Source organism: Simochromis diagramma, unplaced genomic scaffold (assembly GCF_900408965.1).
Source record: "Simochromis diagramma unplaced genomic scaffold, fSimDia1.1 OVJJ01000361.1, whole genome shotgun sequence".
Lineage (NCBI taxonomy): Eukaryota > Metazoa > Chordata > Actinopteri > Cichliformes > Cichlidae > Simochromis > Simochromis diagramma.
The window spans coordinates 12,318,079-12,339,181 of NW_024386860.1; the positions used below are offsets into that span (position 1 = coordinate 12,318,079).

A 21,103-nucleotide genomic window follows, 5' to 3' on the forward strand; every position below is an offset into this window, starting at 1 on the left:
GAATCATGTCAGGAAAAGTCGGGAGAAAGCACCAGAGTCCAATTTGGGATTACTTTGAATATGACTGTGTTTTGGATAAAGCAAGTGTCTTGTAGTGGAAAGAGACAAATTATGAGGGACATTTCTAAAGGGAAAAAAAAAATCCCACAAACCTTAAAGTGCACTTGAAAAGCTCACACAAGAAGGCTAACCTAGCTTACCTTGAGAAGGTAAGGGAGCACACTCAACCCTCATCCCCAGAAACAGACGCTAACCCCAGGCAAGGCAGCGTGATGCATCCCGAGACAACAGGACTGGGATATCTACATAACTGTGTGAGTCAATTGCCTTCAAAAAGTTTATCAATTCACTTGAACCAAAATTATGAACACCCGGTGCTGCAAGAGTTAATAGTCTCATTGGGGCCAAGATATACATTTTATCGTTGCCTGGTATCAATGGTTGTTCATCTTCCCTATTTATTTATTTATTTATTTATTTATTTAAAGAACCCGTAGGTGGGAATGTGAGTTGTCTGTCTCTGCGTGTTAGCCCTGTGACAGACAGGCGACCTGTCCAGGGTGCAGGGTATGGTAGCTGGAATAGCAACATACCCAAGGATAAGCAGAAGAGAATGACTGATATGATGAAACTGGGATTTTGTTACACTTAATTATTGCAAACACAACTAAAACTATAACTGAAACTAATCAAAACTAAACTGAAACTAAGGATTTTCAAAAAAATAAAAACTAAACTAAACTAGCAAACAATTGGTAAAAACTAATTAAAACTGATATAAAATTGAAAATCTGAAGTCAAAACTAAATAAAAATAAAAACTAATGAAAATTGCAAAACTATTAAAACCCTGATGGCCGCCCCTCCCTGAGACTGGTTCTGCTGGAGGTTTTTTCCCCATTAAAAGGGAGTTTTTCCTTCCCACTGTCGCCAAAGTGCTTGCTCATAGGGAGTCATATGATTGTTGGGTTTTTCTCTGTATCTATTAGTGTAGGATCTACTGTACAATACTGTTGCTGTGATTTGGCACTATATAAATAAAATTAAATTGAATTGAAAAATTGATTGGCTGCTCCTTGGAAACAGAAGTTTTGAATAGTAGGTGGTTGATCGTGGCTGTGCTTACAAACAACAAAAAGACCCCAAACATTCATGTTAAAAACAAGTAATCACCACTGTAACAATATATAAAATTTTCCAATCTAATTTTACTTATTTATGAAGCACATTTAAAACAACAAAGCTAACCACAGAACTGTACACATAAAAGGAGGGTTATATAATAAAATATCAGATGCACTATGCACACATGGACACACATATCAATAAATATATCAAACGGATTAAAAAAACAACAACAACCATTTAAGTAAGTGTCAACTCTTACTTTGGGTTGAAAGCCAAGAATAAAAATTAGTTTTAAGGTGTATTTTTAATAATGTGCAAGGTGGCCACTCATGCTAACTGTCACGGTCCTAACCCAGCATTTTGAGTTTTGTGATGTTTTGAGTTTTCTGTGAGATAATGATTTTTTCCCTTTGGATTTTGAGATGTAGTTCATGTTCTAGCTCAGCATCCAGTCCTATCAGTATAATGTTGGCTTGTGCTTCAGTCTGTGTTCCTCATTAGGTTATGTAATCTTTAGTTATCATCTTTTGTGATCCTCTTCTGTTTCTCCAGTCAGTCATGTTTCCATGTTTATGTATCTCCTGTAACTGTGTCAAGTTCACGTCTTAGTCCTGGTCTTTGTTTGTTATTTTCTGTTTTATTTCCTCATCCTGTGTGTTGTGTTTACCTCTGCTCTTTTTAGTCAGATTCCAGTCAGCTGTGTTCCCTGGTGTTTTCCATCTCCTGTAATTAACTACTGTGTGGTGTGTATATATTGTCTCAGGCTTCCCTTGCCCTTTGACGTGTATTCTCTCTCTAGACTGTCTGCTTTTTGTTTTGTGTGTTCCTAGTTAGATTCCTTAAGTTTATTCATTCATTCCTGGACTTTGTCATATTCCCTTTGTAAGCTTCAGCAATAAAGTGTTTTTTGAGTTTTACTTGGTGCTTTTGGAGTCCTTTGTTTAGGTCTTAACCTGCCTCCCCCACAGTCAGCTTGTCACTAACATCAGAGGCAAACTCACTATACAGCTTCTGTGGCTGAAAAGCTGATCTCCTCATGTTCTTAAGTCCAGTCTTTAGGACATGGAGGAGTAACTGGTCAGCAGACCTCACTGATCTCAAAGAGGCATAATATGTTAAGAGATCAGTAAGACATTTTGGTGCCAACCCACTAAAGAATTTAAAAACATAACATGAAATCTTAAAAATCAAAAATGGAAAGTTAAGCAAGACATTTTACATTTGGATAATCTGCTCTCATGTAACTAATTTACTAATCTATACACATATACAAAGAGTAAATCAGACTGCAAGGAGGATGATTAATGTGCTATCACAGTGTCCGTCACCAGTGGCAATAATTAACAAGCTCATAAAGTTGTAACTTTATAAAACATGTGTCCCCCAAGCAATATGCATTTCCTTACCCACAGATTAGAGGTTTTAACTTGAGTAATGACCACACCCATTTTTACAGACCATAAACACCATTAAACATTTACACTGACACATACTTCATCTCCACATGCACATCCAACATTCAAGGCTAGAGCCATCAGCCACATATTTTACTTTCCATCTGTAAGGACACTTAACATTAACCCTGGTGTGTGTGTGTGTGTGAGTTAGTGTGTATGGAGGGCCAGACAAGGGCTCATTTTCTGTCTGTGTTTTTATTCATGGGGGGTGAGCTGGGAATCCAGACCTCTATCTGTCACACCGATCAACAACCGTGAACACGTCTACAACAGAAATCCTTGGGTCAGAAACTCTGGCCACAGCCCCAGAGAATCCTGTTCAGGATGAGGAAACCTGCCTGCTGAGAGTGATGTGTGCATGTGTGTGCAGCTTCTGGATGTGAGTAGCAGCCACCCTGTGTGACAGTAAGTTGATAGCTCTGTTCACCGTGCTTCTGTAGTCTGACAGACAGATTGACACAGCAGGACTGTGTATTTCAGCCATGTTAGTACAAGTTTCCTCTGGTTTCTTAACACTGGTTCTCACTGAGCCACTACAAGTTTCATTACCTGAGTGGCGTCACTCTGTCGCTGACAACACAACTTACTTGGGAAGGAAGCTGCAATGGATGCGTATGCTTGGGTAGATTTATTCATCTGTCTGCATGTAAATTCGGTGGAAGTATCATATGGTAAATGGTAAATTGCCTGCATTTGTATGGCGCTTTTCTAGTCCTTAAGGACCCCAAAGCGCTTTACACTACATTCAGTCATTCACCCATTCACACACACACAGGTGATGGCAAGCTACATTGTAGCCACAGCTGCCCTGGGGCGCACTGACAGAGGCGAGGCTGCCGGACACTGGCGCCACCGGGCCCTCTGACCACCACCAGTAGGCAAACATGGGGTTAGTATCTTGCCCAAGGATATTTGGCATACAGCCAGAAGACAGCCTGGGATCGAACCACCGACCTTCTGATTAGTGGCTGACCTGCTCTGCCACCTGAGCTACAGCCAGGTGGCAGATTCACATGTTGTGTGAATCATATACAAGACCTGAAACCACCTTGAAACTATTCAAAATTAAATTCCTAAATATAGACACCTACATACTCAAAAGCTGCTGATGAGCAAACTGTAATTCTACTCATTTTCTGCTTATACTTTCAATCACTTTCCAAAGTTCATGGCCATGAGTGATAGTACGAAGACTAACCAGTAAATCATCAACTTTGTTGTTTCAGCTACAGTCAAAGCTGCACTACCCTTAACCTGCCCCTGATTTCTCTCTTTGCTACAACAGATAGTTACAATGATTTAGAGGTGCTAGGTCTTATCCCCACCACTTTTCATTTTACTGCAACCCACCCCAGCATAAGCTGGAGGTCACCACTCAAATGAAGTGGATCACATCATCCACAAAAAGAAAAGACAGAATATTGAGTCTGCCAAACCTTCCACCCTTTGGCTATACCTAGAAATTCAGGTGACAAAGAGCAGCCCTGAGAGAATTCAGAAAATACAGACTTATTGTTGGTAATGACAGCCATGCTTTCACTATGGTTTTACAAGGTATGAATAACCTTTAAGAAGTCCGACACCTTAAAAGTCTGGAAGCACCGACCACAGAACACCCTGAGAGACATGGCGTTTGACCATGTCTCTCAGGGTGTTCTTCGGGGTCTCTCAGACCCTGAAGAGGTCTCTCAGAATCAACAATCAACAAGTCTACTGCTTGGGCAAACTCTGACTGCCTCAAGAACCCCAAAGAGGTTGATGCTTGTCTGATCTGTGTGGTGGCCCAGTGTTATACAAACAGGATGGGAATCAGCAGAACTGAGGAGATCTCAGTATAATATATTATACAAAAGAGTACAGTACCTCAGCATACAATATCAGAAAGTATTCTTGTCGGTGATTAACTACGCCCCCATGTGAGTTAAGCAGCACTTTAGCCTGACTGCATCATGTGGGCAGAACATCCTTTCCCTCTCCTTAGCCACCTGACAACTTGCCTGAAACGCTTTGAGGATGACCAAAAGTCTATTTCAGCTACTGCCAAAGCTGCACAACCTTTAACCTGCCCCTACCTGTTGGCCACCACAAATTCCCACAACCTAACTAAGCACAGGAGGATTATTTCCTCAGCCTCTTCATGGCTGACTTGACATCTGGTGTCCAACATCTATTTCAGGGGTTACCAACAAACAGCACCTTGCAGCGACCTCGGCGATGAAGGTATGGAGCATGGCCAACTCGGTGTGTGAATACAAGAACACTATGTGCCAAAAAACTAAAGACTCACATAGTCGTGTGGATTACAAGCTTATCTGTTCCAAATCATCACATAAAAGAGCACTGTAAACCCCAACAGTCTACCTGACTTATAAAGTTTGTGGCTATAACAATTGAAATTCCTCAAAGTTGAAACAACTTAAAACTTTTCTGTTCGGTTAACGATTCAAACAGTTATAATTGTACATGGCTTAGAAGTTAAGAGTAAATACTGCTTTCTTAATTATGATTTTTGAGTAAATGTTTTTTTCCGAGCTCCGCATGTGTACGTCAACTACGTCATGACGTTTTCTCTCTAACCTGAACGACGTTGACAGAAAATTCTGTTCAATATGGCTGCCCTTCTTGAGCGACTGGAGAGCACATTTGGAGAAACTTGTAAGTAAAACGGAACCTTTGTTATGTTTATTTTTTCCGTAAAAAAGCAAGTATATTAATATGTTGCAGGCAAGAACTTCTTTTCGAATGCGCTGTTGTGTTAAAAAGCACAGACCCAGGTGGTGAATAGTTGTTCGCGGTTGTTCGCGCTCTTTTTCAAACATAGATTATGTCGTCAGTTTTAACCGATTAAAACACAGTTTTACTAAGAATCACACATAAAGGGTCTTAGTGATATTTTAACGACCCCTTGCCTACGCAAGAAAGTTGGCGTTTTTACAACAGCAGCCTCATTGTTCGGCAGGTTTTTTTTTTTCTTCTCATTAGCATCATTCAAAAGTGACTTAGCTAGCAGTGGCAACTTCTATCTAAAACAATTGAAATATAGCAAGGTGTTGTATATTTAGTGTGCTAATAAGGTTTTCATTTTTATTTTTTCTTCCAAGGCTGAAGACCGAAGAAAAAAAAATTCAGACTGCAATTAATTTCAGGTGGAGACAGTAAACACAGGTGAGTTGAAAGATCTATTGAAGAGTCCTTTCTTCATGGCCATTAAAACATTTTTAGGTTAAAAGACCTGTGTCATGAATCGCTGTGCGGCAGGCAGGAGTTGGACCCAAAATGCAGGACTCAGACTCAGGGGATGAACTCAAAATCACAGCTTTAATTGCTGGTCACAGAAAACGAGCATACAAAACTAAACTGGGAAAATATAAACTCACAGCTTGCAGAGAGGCACACGAGGAAACACACAGCTTGAGGGACAACGCGACACTAACTCAGAGAAACACAGGGTTTAAATACAATGGGAAGTAACGAGGGGAATGAGACACAGAAGGAGAGCACAGCTGGGAGAAATCAGAACTGAGGAGACAAGGGAGCAAAGCAGGATACACTCACATGAGACACAGACCTTCAAAGTAAAACAGGAATTAGCACAGATGCAAACTAGACTAGGGGAAACAGAGCAACTAAGAAACACAGAGGGCAGCTACCAAATACTCAGAACTAAACAGAATACAAGAAAACCAAACTAAGACACTACACTAAAGAACAAGCTGGGACAACAAAGAGAACTAAGAACATAATTCAAAAAACTCAGAGGCACAAGAAACTCAAAACACTGGGTCACTGACCCAGGACCGTGACAACCTGTTTGTTTTTTTTTAAATCATGCCCTGGCTTTGTCACACTGAATCATGTTGAAAAGATCTATTTTCATGGCTCCCCCCATTACCATTTCCTTGTACTTCTTTCTACCAGTCTATTTTATTTTGTGACATTAACATCTTAAATGTACCCCACCAGTTTAATTATTAATAGCTGTGTTAGTATTTATAATGCATTTTTTTTTATCATGTGCAGATCTACCAAGGGTCAGTGGCACAGTTCACCTTTTGTGGTAAGTTATAACACTTCATATGTGGTCACATAAGTAAGTTGTTTCATCAGTTGTTCAGTTCTTATAAAATGTTGTATAATTGTACCAAATCACTGAGGATACATCCAATGTGTAAATCACAATCAACAATTTTACTGTGATATTCGCTCGTGTTTAGAGAATCTCCATTATCTTTGTTACTGAGTTTCCATTTTTGTAGGGCCAAATTTGTATTAAAAATTAATATTTTCATATGATGTGAAATGACTCAATCATTTCTAATTTTTAGAAGAAACCATTCATTAAGTCCCTTAAGGTGAAGATTTCATATATTGATAATGATAAAATTAACACAAATTAAAAGTTTCACTGATAAACACACAATTTTTCCTTGCTTTGAACCCTATGTTCTTTATAGATTACAGCTCTGATCTGGAGAACACTATTTTAAAATACTGTGTAGGGTTTTTGTCAAATAATTAAAAAACAGACTCTCTGTCACAAGAGACAGAAAGGTTGTATCTTAAAAGAAAAGTCTCCAAAATTTAGTAGAGTCTGATGTCATGCAGTTTCATAAACATGTATTCTCCCCAAAGAATGACACCTGAAAACTTTGCGTTAAATGAACTTTTCTTTTCCCTTTTTAGGAGGCGCCTGATATCAACGTGAAACGCACTGCAGTACTTCGTGCCCTTCCTGTATACCTTCTTGCATTACATATTACAAATTATGTAATGCAAGAAGCTAACACGTTAATGTACATTTTTCAAAAAAAGTAGAGTACCCTAACTCGTTACAAAGTAACCCACTACAGTGCTGAATGTTTTGCTAGATTACAGGTCATGCTTGTCACATTCTCTCAAACCAACCTTACTTATTTAATTGGGGCGATCGTGGCTCAAGAGTTGGCAGTTTGTCTTGTAATCAGAAGGTTGGCGGTTCGAGCCCTGGCTCCGACAGTCTCGGTCGTTGTGTCCTTGGGCAAGACACTTCACCCGTTGCCTACTGGTGGTGGTCAGAGGGCCCGCTGGTGCCAGTGTCCGGCAACCTCGCCTCTGTCAGTTCGCCCCAGGGTGGCTGTGGCTACAATGTAGCTTGCCATCACCTGTGTGTGAATGTCTGGATTACTGAATGTGTAAAGCGCTATACAAATACAGGCCATTTACCATTGATACTGTGTCTATTCCAGGCGGACGCATTGGATGAGTCGACCCTCATTGACACTCCAGTTGCCCTTCTCACAGTGGTTACCGACGGCGCTTCCCAGTCCAGTCCATTTTACTTCCTCAAGCATGGCTGTTGTGGTGAAAGGCGACTAGGTGATGCGTGATATTCCCAGATTTGCAGATGCATTTGCTTTATTGTTTGGCTTGATCTATGCTCTGCATTTAGACTACCCCAGGAAGCTCGTTCACACATTTGCCTTTGTCCAAAATATCTTCATCGGGCTTGATGGCGGCAAACCCCTGCCTACATGCTCTTAAGGAATATAAGGCAATGTTTGTTAGGACATGCACTCTGTTACTGAGCACTTTGTTTGAAGCACTTTAAGTTTACTACAGGCTTTGGGTGGATTTAACTCCATCAGTTTACCTAATTTTCCTATACTTGACTGCCTTATCTGGTTATTTGGAAGCTGATCGTCTTTGTACCCATTTTAAAAAATTGTTTTTCATTTCTATTTTAAAAAAAAGTGATTAGTATTTGACTTTTTGTTTTGCATTTTTGTGTATTTTGAGAAAGATGCAATTAGGACTGATGTCGTCCTTTGTGACTTTATAAAAAGATAAATGTTCTACACAGAATTTATAATGCTCACTTTATGGTGCCGATTTCCATGTTAGTGGTTTTATAAAAACATTTGATGTTTTTAAATTTTCATGAAAAAATGTTAAATAAACAAAATGTAAAGTAACTGAATTTCCGTACTTTTTTTTTTTTTTTTTTTAGTAGTCTACACTCAAACATTGAAACATAAATATCTTTTAATTAATAATCAGATAATTTGAGTTTAGGTTCTAATATAATTGCATTGTGTTGCATCAAAATAATAAACTACAAGAAACACAAAAATATTGAAATTAAAGTATACAGTCTTTGAGTAAAGCTCAATTAATAAAATATAAAATATAATTTTAAATTTTTAGGTTAACAATAAATACAAATTTTGAGTACCCCCATACTTAGAAGAGATGAGTTTGTGTACTTAAATCTTTTGAGGTAATCAGTTTCCACAAAAGTTTTAAGTTCAGTCAACTTGTTCGGGTTTACAGTGAGCTTCAAAACATCTCTGAATTGAACATTACTTGTTTTCCTGTCAACACATCTTGCTGATGAGCCAAGCAATGAAATGTTGACTAAAATATTGAGCTGCTCAGCTGCAAAGTACAAAGAAACGCATTTGCTGTCTTTGATGTGTGCATTGTTTTGTTTATTTTTGAATTACTGATTTATTAGACACATTTTCACAGTTCTTTGGATGATGTGAACACAGGGAAATGCTAATTGTGTTTACTTACTAGGATGTCTTGTTTGAAACAGGGTACCTTTCATTGGGAATTTTATATGACCGATAACCTCGAAGGCTGATTCATCCGCTTGTCTCATCTGTAGGGGTTTTCACAAATGCAATGCAGACATTATTAGGAATACAAATGTCTAAATCAGCAGGATGAGAAAATTATAATGAACTCTATCTTGCAGCTCCCTTGTGTAATGACCGACTGGATTCAAACTCAGCACAAATTCACACAGTGAGTGGGAGTAACGTGTCCTATAGTGGGAATCCATCTAAGATGGAAAATCCCTTGTTGTGCTCTACATGTGAGAGAGAGCAACACGATTTGGATTTTGTCCAGACCTCATGTGTGAATGCAGATTTTCTTTCCACTCGTTTTTGTTTCTTTCTAACTGTTACAAAGAGTCAATAATGTGCAACAGCCTTTATCTGGATTCAAGGCATAATCGACAAACCTTTTCAAGCTAATACAGAAAGTACGTTCAAAGGGGTGAAAGTAAATAGGTAATGCAAACTGCCAGATGCACAAGCAATACTGACATGCCAGAATGACCTTTATCGATAACCAATAGAGCACGCTAATGATTGTGGGAGTTAATGGCTGATGTTTGATGGCAGTATACACATCCAGGATTTCTGAAGATCTGAGTAAAAAAAGGTCAAGGCCCTATTATGGTTGCTAATTGCTGCTGCTAATAACATAAATCTATAATGGTGTGGCTAAAGAAGATCAATGACCACAGACTGACACTGTACCTAATGAATCCTCTACTGACTCAAGGAGAGAAATGAGGTAAGAGACCGAACTCACAGTTAGGGCTGAGTTCAAGTCCAATCTTCTCTTCTAATAAAGAAAGATATGTAAAAATGCATGTGTGTAATGTCTTGTGTGTTCACACAATCTGTATATAGCTTCCTAGTTGGTTGTATGTGCCTACATGTTGTCATTTGTGTGTGTGTGTGTGTGTGTGTGTGTGTGTGTGTGTGTGTGTGTGTGTGTGTGTGTGTGTGTGTGTGTCCTTGCTCTGGATCATGTCTGTGATCCCAGGTGGGCTTTAGGGGTGGAGCAGCAGAGCAACAACAAAAAAAAGATGCAGCACCAGGAAAGAGAAGAAGGTAGACACTCTCTCTTTCATCTCTCTTTCATCCCACCTTTTCAAGGAAAGGAAAGAGAGTTTATTCCACTGTTCTCTCACCCTCTCTCTCCTCCTCTGTCCTGCTCTCAGATGCCTTTTGATGCCTTTCAAGTAAACCAAATGTGCTTTCCGGCTGCCATGCACTCTAACAGAAAGGCCTGTGTGTAGTGTGGGCTTTGGCACAGTGCCTAATTACTTTTAAGTCATAGACAGGTAGGCGGAAGACGGAGGTAGTTGTGTGTGTCTTTGTCTGCATCATGTGGGCTTTAAGCTGAGTTGTTCTCTACCACCCTGCTTTTTAGTTTTATGGGATTTACGAGCTAGCCTTTCTACCCAAAGGCAGTTTTGGCATTTTGCCACCATAAGACAAAAATACTACTGTACGTGTTGGGCCAGACATAAACCACTGACAGAAGATCACCAATATACTGGCATGATATGTAATAAGCAGATTGTGTCTGATACCACAGACACAGTATTTACTCCAGGTCAGCCACCAAGTGATGTGAAATTTAGAATAGAATAGAACAGAATACAATACAATAAAATAGTTCTTGAATAGTTGGTGCTCCACACCAACTGTGTCAGAATAAAATATAGATAGTAGACAGCAGAAATAAATAGGTAGTGCAAAGAAAAGACTTGGTCTGACTAGAGTATGTGTGAGTGATCTGAGTGATGAGGGTAACTCAGACCATGGCTCAGATTGGTGAGCTTGGTGGGCATGGGTGGGGTGTGGGGTGATAGTGTTTATTGATGGTCAGAAAGGCCCAGGGAAAGAAGCTGTTTGACAGGTGGAGGTGTGGAACCTGACTAGCCTGAGGCACCGACCGGGTCAAACAGATTGTGGGCGGGGGTGCAGGGGGGTCACCTGCGATGGCCCTGGTTTTCCTGAGACAGGAGGATCTGGCGATAGTCTCCAGGGGTGGCAGAGGGCAGTGAATGACCTTTTTTGGCGGTGTTAATTACCCTCTGCACTGCCTTCGTGTTTCAGTTATGGCTCATGTGTATCAAACAACCAGGAATCCACGAAGTGCAACCGCTGCTGGGCCTTCTTTACCAGAGCATTGCTGTTATGGGTCCAGGTAAGATCTGCCCAGAAACGAAGGTTGACAGATTCTACCCATTCTCCATTTATAATGAGAGGGGAGTGGACCTGTCTGAGCCTCCTGAAGTCTATTATGAGTTCTTTTGTTTTAAGGACGCTCAGCTTCAGGTTATTTTCTAAGCACTAGTGGCTATGACAAATAAACTGAATTATCTGCTTTTGCACAAGGCAGTACTGAAAGATTAATGGTCATTGGTAAAGTTCATATTTGGGTAAAAAAAAAAAAAAAAGAAACCTTATGTTTATTTGTGCCATGTGTTTGTTTTCAGCATCATCTTATTTATACGAGCTGACAGAAACAAAGGTCACTGACTCAACACAAAACAAGGATGTGAAGAATAAATACTCAAAACCTCATGTAGGCTTGTGCATGAAGCATAAAAAAATAATCTTGTAACGACTTAAGCATGATGCTAACAAAATTAGTTTTTGTGGTGGCACAGTGAATTGTTATAGTGAATTGCATGCAGTGTTTTCCCGAGTTAGGCCTTTAAACATGGAAACATCCTCTATGCTGAAATGTCCTTGAGCAACACCAACAGACTGCAGAGACTTTCACTCCAAAGTTTAATAAACAATCACATTATTATGTGAAAGGGCTTTACAAGCCACTGCTGTTTCTTATTTTCTCCCTCTGTCTTTCTGTCTGATCAGGAGGAGGAATGGCAGCTACAGGACAAGTCTGGACATGATGGAAACCCACCCCCCCCACTCCCTCCTTTCCCCTTCCTCTCTTCCCTAAATCATTTCCCTCATTCCCTTCGTCCCTCCTTCCTCTTCTCAATTTAAGCGCAAACCACAGACTTGCTGTGGAGGTTTCCATGACAAACATTACTAATTGGGGATCATTTTCATTTCGCTTTTTTCAATCATGTCTGGCAAAAGTGACGTGTGTGTGTGTGTCTGTGTGTGTGAGAGAGGGAGAGAGAGAGAGGGAGAAAGAGAGAAAGCCACAGAAGGGAAGCACTGTTAAGTCTCTGTTTTGATATAAAACCTCTGGCTCATCAGACAGACAATAATGAGCTCAGTGCAGCTAATAAATGCAATATTACAAGTGCTATACTGCTTTCAGAAAATCAGCAGTTGTTCCGGAGCAGCAGGTTGGCGGCAGCAGGGTGCATCGCCACTGCAAGTAACCTCTGATCCTGCTGGGCTCCAGTCCACACACAGCTGGTAACTGTGGGTTGTTGCTTACAGTCATAAAATCTCACATCAGTATTTCCTGATTCATTTACTCACAGTTTCCCACTGGCTCATTGAAATGCAATATAGTAATTCAATATACTGATACTTACAGATATCACATTTGTGAAATAGAGAGCACTTTTATCAGACAGGCTCACAAAAGCAAGAAAAAAAAACTTTGTTGCTCCAGGTTGAGGACAGGAGAGAACACAGACATTTTCTAGTCTAATTTAGTGCCTATATGCTTTTAGCTGGCACATTTCAAAGACGCTGGTTTGGTTTAAACATGTAACCACAATTAATGAAAAAAGCAGATCCCAAGTATTTCTTTAAAATACAATGAGATTTTATGTCACATGCATATTTTGGTGAGGTTTGAGGGGTTACATAAAGTAATTAAAGAAACCTTCGTTGAGGAAAGAGTGCATTCATGATGGGAAAGAAATATTTAGAGGAAATATAAATGATCTGCTTAAGTCATTTAGTCATTCCTAGGCTGCAGTTTACCAAAGTGTTTTTTTTTTTCTTTAAGTCACATCATTTCAAAATTAATGCAACTGTTGGATATTTTTTTTTTGTCGTTGTAATTTTTGCAATTAGTAAAGTGAAATTCTTAAAGTCTCTAAACAAAAATACATGTTTATTTGTAATATTTATATATTTCTTGATTGTAATTCCTTTATGGTAGACTTGAATTTTCAAGACTTAAAAAGTGCCGAAACACATTTAAGAACAAAGGCATATTATACCCTCAACATCTACCCCCTTGTGTGCCTGAAAGCCATATATCTAAGCTCAGAGAGCACAGACTTCTGACAAACATGCTGGCTGTGCGTGTGCATGTGTGTGTCAGCGTGCGTGAGTGTGTATAGCTGTACTGTATGTATATGTGTGGGTATCTAATGATCCCTGTGTCGCCTTCTCGGTGTCTCCCACACCTCCCCTTCTCATTAGCGGTGACGCCTGAGTGGATTAACCGCACGCGTGCGCACGTACGTGCACGGTAACACACACGTCCACCCCAACCGCTAACGAAAGTAGAGCTCATCAAAGAGAATTTATCCACCCTGGTTTAGGAAAGACAAACTGTCATAAAACTCGGATTTGTACTCAATGCAAACCAGAAGCCCCTTTCTGGCAGGAGGCTGCGTATGTGGGTCCATGTGTGTGTGTATATGTATGTGTGACAAAGACAGGAGCTCGGAAACAATATGTATTTATTGTTTTTGTGTTAAGGCCAGTGTCTTTCTGTGTGGTTCAAATGATGTGTTATATCATCTCAGATTAAACTAATTTGGTAAGTAACTGAGAGAGGGAAAAAAAGCAGAGAGGAAAGGAAAGAAGAAAAAAACTTGAATGAAAAGAAATAAAAGGATGATGAATCGCAGGAAGAGAATGAAAGGAGAACTCACTTGATTAGAACAATAAATATAGTCACAATACACAGCTCTACTCAAGACCACATATCTTCTCTTCTAATCAGATATTTCCTGTGCAGGCTCATAGATAGAAGAACAGACTCAGAGCAGAGCCAGAAGGATGGAAAGAAAGTGAGAACTTAATACAACCAACACCCAGCACAAAATGAGAGTGAAGTCCTGGTAACTGTAAACCAGATGGACATGATCTAACATCTCCTGTCATAATGTGGGGGGGGGGGGGTTCAATCATTCTGATTGAAAGAGACACTCCAGACTTTTGTTTTATAACCAGGATCAAAACCTTACCTGCCAGTCCGGTGGAACTGTTCTCTAGTACATTTTCAGTTTAAACCTGTCTGATTCAAAAAATATAAATCCACTGCCTGCTGTAAGCAATTCAGCAATGGAAGAAGGCCAGCCAGGATTTAGCTGTTAGCATTAATCTAAAACTTTGCCCATACTGTAAGTCACACCAACAAAACTGCGCGAGACAGGTTTAAACAGAAACAATCAACAAACCTAAGGAAGCACATTTATTTGTGTTGTAGCCGAAGAACCAAATTTGCTGTTTGATTTGATCTTTTGGCACAGATCAGAATCAAAACCATGCAGATTCTCCAGACCACGAGCCAACAGCAGTCAAAGCGTTACATACAAATAACAGATGAGAAAGTGCATGATGCTGTGAGGAAAACAGAGGTGGATTACAACAGTGTGACAGACAGAGAACAGATATCACTGTCAGGCCTCCGGTTAGGATTCAGTAAAAAACTGGGAGCAATGCAGCGGATGTACTGCTGGGGTGATATGGGCTGCTTGGAAGTGTGACAAGAAGAAGCAGAGCCACGGATGAGCCTAAGAGCTGGAGAATATCCAGCTCCAAATAAAGAGACAAAAGAAGGAAATAGAGTTTGTGATCCTACCTTTCTTGGTTTTCTTAGATGGTTGTTTCTTCTTAATGAACTTGGTCGCCTCCTGTGGAACTTCAATCTCCTCCCCATCACCAGCCAGCTCTGCTATGGGCTCAACACCTCCTGAGTGAAAGATATGAAGGAAAATCATTACAAAAATAAGTCTTTTTTTCCTTCTTTTTTTCTTAAAAACACATTGTTATGACACACACGTGTGATGCAGTGTCTGTGAAGATAAAGTTTGCTTTCAGTTTTGATCCTCTGAGCTGCAAAGCCATTGGGTTGCCAGAACAACATAAATCTTTGTATCCAAGGAGCAGCACAGTTGCAGTCCTGATTAGATTGTCAATGTATGGAATAACTAGGAATTCCTATAGTCTTATTTCATTACATTCATTACTTAGTAACTAATGTGTTCTAAATACAAAGCAGCTAATCCTTCCCTACACATTAAAAACATAAGTATGTCTGCATGTTTTTCCCAAACTCCTAACCCTAGACAACATGTTCAAACTTGATGAAATCTAGCCCATATACTGCCTAGGGTACACAGATCTGTAATATCTATATTGCAATCGATTAAAATATTTACTTCAAATACATTGCAGTTATTCTGTGTATTTGTATCCACAAACTGCATGATCGAGGGAATGTACTGTCATTTTTATGCACGTAAATCCAACCTAATGTTTGAATGTTCGTGTACATGTGATACATATAAAAATTTGCATGTTTTGTCCAATGAACGATCATCAACATAAAACTCTGCAAGTGGTTGCTGCAAACGATGGGTGTGGCTGTTTTTTCAGTCATTTCCATCTTAATTTATCCATCCATCCATCCTTTTCCGCTTATCAAATTCAGGGTCGCATGGGGGTTGGAGCCCATCTCAACTGTCTTAGGGCAAGAGACGGGGTACACCCTGGACAGGTCGCCAATCTGTTTTAGAGACAGACAACCATTTGCACTCACATTCACACCTATGGGCAATTTAGAATCACCAGTTAACCTAACCCCACCAATTTAATGTCTTTGGCCTGTAGAAGCCATTTATATGTTACACAATTAAAGCCCCTATGATTGGTAATAATCCAAGTGTTATAGTGTCTGACCTGTAACAAAATGTTGTACCAAATCACATTTCATAGCAATTGGGTAATAATTAAGCTATTTAGTCTTATGTTTTCTATTTAAATCAACATTTACAAATAACAGAAAAGACATGTATAACAATCAGCGCAAGTAACTGACGAGACAGGACTCATACCATATTTAAGATGTCACCGTTAGCATTCTTTTCCTATAAGTTGAACATTGTTTTTGCATTTTCATTTCTAATGGTTTATAATGATTCCGAATTGTTAATAACGTTATGTAGGCCTGCTGCTATGTAGCAGGCAAAAGGTGGACGCGAATGCAGGACACGAGAGACAGCTTTAATGCTAAAATTGAACAAAATACAGAACAAACTCTGAGTAGAAACAAGGCATCCAAAAACCAGAGGAACACCGCGCTTAAATACACAAAACCATGGGGAATGAGGGAGGACGTGACAAAGAACTGAGACAAACTGAGAGAATAAATACAAGGTGATGAGGGGAAACAGGAGACACCTGGGCGGACAGCTGAAACTAATTGAGAAAACACGCGAAGGCATGTAAAACTAAATACAAAGCATAAGAGACAAAAGACCAACAAAATAAAACGGAAAGTAATTAAACACGAGAACAAATATGCATACTTGACAGGGAAAACACAGGAGGGCAGGAAAACGAAATGTAAGTGCAAATTATAAAAGGAGACTGAACCAGGACTGAGAATAAAATCATGAAGAGAAAGGAGCCAGAATACAAAACTGAAAGTGCCCAGAACTACCAACAAACTAAAAGCAGAAAGACAAAGAAATGCAAATCTAAACCAAATGTGAACTACGAAACAAGAGTTATTTAACAATACGTTTTCTTGAAAATTTGCATTTGTAAATGTACCAAGTCTGATGCAAGACATCAAAATATTCATGTTTTAATTTTGCATTCTCGTCAACCATGAAGAAAATAAAGCTGAATAAATAAAATGAAAACTTTTTTGCTACAAACATGTAATAGGTATTTGTTTTCCTAATGCAAGTAAAATGTGGCTCAGAGTTCAACTCTGAACAGTTTTTGATATTTCTTCATCTGTCCAATTGTGTAAGAATTTTTTTTCAAAATTAACTTTCACTTTTTGACTCTTGCATCGAGATTGAATTATACATTTGCACCAACATATGTAATATAAACAAAATCTTTCAAGATGTTTCAGAGAAAGGTAAATGTAGCAATGAAATAACAGCATCAAACATCAGGTTTTAAAGTGTGTGTGTGTGTGTGCGTGTGTGTGTGTGTGTGTGTGTGTGTGTGTGTGTGTGTGTGTGTGTGTGTGTGTGTGTGTGTGTGTGTGAGAGAGAACCTGGATGTGTGAGAGGAGTGATTGTGTCTGCGTGACGAAATCCCTGCTAGAATCCCATGGATCAGTGTGGATTTAGGGAGCTCCTGAGGCCGATGAATTGGACGCCTTGTCTCTCTCTGTCCTACCTCACAGTCTCCTCATCAAGCCTCCCCCTCCCTTTCCATCCCTCCCTTTTTGTCTCCTCTTCATCACTTCTTCATTCCTCTACTCCCCTCTCTGTCTCCTCTTCCTCTTTTTATCCCTGTCGCCATCTGATCTTTCGTTCTTTCTACTCCTTTACTTCCTTTTGTCATTCTCTGTCCACTCCTCATCCCTTTTTCTTTTCTTCAGTTCCCTTCTTCTTTTCTTCAGTTCCCTTCTTTTTCTGTCTCCTTCCAACTTTATTTCTCATCCTCCCATATTCTGATCCTCGTTCACTTCCTTCCTTCCTATCATCCTTCCCTCTCTCCCCATTTCTGCGGCTCCCTGAGGAATCTGTCCAGTTTCACGGTACTTTCATTTAATGTGCACGCCACACATTGTTTCTTTGTCTTGTGTGTGTGTCTGTGCATGTATGAGAGCAGAGTGTGTGTGTGTGTGTGTCTGCCATTGCGTCTACCTTAAGGTGTCTGAGAATGTGTGTGTCTCCATCTCCCCCACCGAGTCTACATCTGTGTGAGTATGTGTGAGTGCAGATTATCCTAAGTCCTCTCTAATATTTATCCTGGCCTTTTCTAAAGCCAATCTTGTTCTCTTTGGTGAGAGCACAGCCTGTGGCTTCACATGCACAGAGAGGCGTGCACACACACGCACACACACACTCCCAGTTGTTTGAAATGGGATATGCCTCACTCTTAATTGGGAAGGTGTTTTTCTAAGGCTGTCTTACAATTTCACGGGGAATGTGTGGATCTGTGGGTGTGTGTATGTGTTTTAACCTCATTCTCACATCAACATAAGGTAAGGAAATAGCCCACCTCTGGAGCAACTTACTCTGAAACACACAGACTGTCTCTTACCACTGACCTCCAACACATTCCAGCCTGTCCCTCATTCTGTAAATAGTAGGTATTATACCACCTGGTTAGAGTTGTGACGTTGTGCTCTGTTACAGTTAGTCTATATTTATCTCATTTGATGAGCTATCAGTTTTACAGAATCTTAAGATTTAGACTGCTATATATTTTGCACGCAAAGAAGCAATAGAATATAGAATAGATGTGACTGCCTATTTAATCATTGTTTGGATAGGCCACCCACAAACTATAATAACAAGTATATAACTACTACTACTACTACTACTAGCAATAGCAGAAAAAGTGTAAGCATGAGTAGTATTAGCAGTATAAATAACAGTTATCATAATCTATACTTCATTCTGAATGGATTCCCAAATGGGAACGGCATGGTCAGCTCTTCTGCCTGTTAAAGACACAATGCAGCTTCTATTTTCTGTGCTTACACAATAAATATCTACACAACTCCTGAATCTGAAAAAACAAAACAAAACCCAAAACAAATAGAAGTTTAGCGCTTATTAGGAGATACAAGAAAAGTTTAGGAGACATAGTTGGGGAAATTGTCTTGGACGTTTGGAAAATGTGTTCAGCCTAAGAGACAATCTGAGCATTTGTGGATCTGTTTGTATATATATGGGAATGGTTTGGGTCACTTAACAACAATTTGAGGACAGCTTGAAGAAAGTTTAAGCCATTTTGTGATGATTTGAGACATTGTGGGACGGCGTGGGACCATTTGGGCCAGTCTGTGACAGTTTGGGGCTGCTTTAGGACAGTTTTGGAACAGTTTGGGCAGCTTGGTTGAGGGGTTAAGATGCTTTCAATAGACATTTCTTTCTTGGTTTGCAGTACGGAGACACCAATGCATTCCTGCTTTATTCTGGGCTGCGGTTTGAAGATGGGGGTGATACTATGCCGCTGTGGTTACCAGCAATTTGGCTGTGGGCTTTTACGTTTCTTCCCCCCGTCAATATACATAATTGTACACACATATATATAAATGTTCAGTACATTAGACCTGCACATTTCTGCACACACACAGCCTCAAAGCAACATTCTTTTGAAAACACACATCAAAATCCAGGAAGTGTGATTCTTTAAAAAAAGTTGTGTGCTTGAATCAGACACCTGGTATCTTTTGTCTAGTCTTCACAGTCTAAACTTACAAACCACATATGAGTACGGCAAAAGCACCTCAAAAAAAAACCCATTATGAGTCGTTCCTGCAAACATTTTTTTTTCTACTGCAATAAAATCACTAAAAACTAAAAACAAATGTAAACAAGCAATTTTAGGCAACGAATATTTAACAGCTCAGGAAAGAATACTTATAGTTTTCTGCCTAAAAAAGAAAGTCTAACTCTAAGTGTGAATTACTAAACAAATTTCAGTAAACTGTTCAATCTCCTCTAAAAATAGAACTCTGCTGTTTTATATATAGCATTGTGGAGGAAAACTCTTCCATTTGAACACCACAGCAAGAGAACAAAGACAGCTGAACAAGAACACACACAAAACATGACCTACACTTACACACAGTGCATGTAGTTCAATCTCTGCTGTGTCTTCTGACCTTCCACATGCACACACAGACATACATGTGTGTGCACGCTCATGCAAACGCAGCCAATCTTTTCCTCTCTCTTTAAGTCTAAAATAGATGCAGGCCCCAAACCACAGCTACCAGTGGAACACTGTGAAAATAACTGCGACACACTTGTGCTATAGGGGTGTGTGTGTGTGTGTGTAGAGTGTCTGCTTGCTTTAACTGGACTGTGAATATAAGCAATCTCTTCTGAGTTCATTAGGAGAGGAGTGTAAAAGAAAGAAAAAAGTGAGGATGTTAAAATGCTAAATGCTAGAAATAAAACAGGGTTTGATTCATTAGTGAAACATGTGGCATAACGTAAAAAGAGAAGAGAAACAAAAACAGCAGTGTACAACAGAATAAGATAAACAAGAGATCAGCCATTGATTAAAAAAAAGACTAATATACAAGATGAACTGCAGATTCCTCAGTGAAGAAACCACCAGAATAAACAGGACATAGCGCACAGATGGGATTGACGACAATGAGTTTTTTGTGGAAAAAAAAATATTGCTCATGCAGTCAAATAACTCTTCATCTTGTCATCTTGTTTAGATAGTGTATGTATGTGTGTGGGTGGGAGCAGGCATCTATATACACACCTCTTTAGCTGAAGGAAGAGCTATGCTGACAGCGCGCTGACTAATGAACCATGTGATAAACAGTCCTGATTTCAGCAGGTGTGTGTATGTGTACAAAGTACAGCTGCTGAAGCTTCAAGTTGGTCCAAATGATGTCATCAGGGTAAGACACAAGGTCACATGACGCAGCGAGAAACATATAGACAACAAGAGATACGGTGGGATACATGTTAGCCAGATAAAACTACACACCCAGTTGGAATATACTAATGTTCCTAATATGTCCTTTATGTATTGATATACTGTAATTGTTATATCTGGCTTGCATATGCTACTATACTACAAGATTTAGATCTATACTTCACAGACTACAGTACGCAGAAACCAATAAACCAAAACATACAGTGGAACAAGTCAGATCAATGGTTACAGTAAAACTAGATTAACCTTTTTAAAAAACTGCTGGTTTGTGTTTCTAAACATTGCCGCCTGTGTAAATAGCAACCGGTAATTAGTAACTGGAATACTAGTATTTATAGTGTATATGGGATATGCATCACCAGATTTCTCCGAGCTCCCACTCCACGGC

At 39.5% G+C, this 21,103-nt stretch overlaps 1 protein-coding gene and 1 long non-coding RNA gene across 3 annotated transcripts in view; one reads left to right on the forward strand and one right to left on the reverse strand.

Annotated features, from left to right (window-relative positions):
• The window catches only part of bbs9 (Bardet-Biedl syndrome 9), a 180,033-nt gene that overhangs the window by 55,638 nt on the left and 103,292 nt on the right, over positions 1–21,103 (reverse strand). For both annotated transcript variants that reach the window (XM_040030607.1, XM_040030605.1), the window contains one exon: positions 14,912–15,022. In XM_040030607.1, the coding sequence (XP_039886541.1) occupies positions 14,912–15,022 (111 nt within the window). The remainder of the gene's footprint in view (positions 1–14,911; positions 15,023–21,103) is intronic.
• Positions 4,928–7,326, forward strand: LOC120732787. The gene is made up of 4 exons (XR_005695680.1): positions 4,928–5,239; positions 5,686–5,749; positions 6,605–6,641; positions 7,268–7,326. It is a non-coding gene; the product is annotated as an uncharacterized LOC120732787 (long non-coding RNA).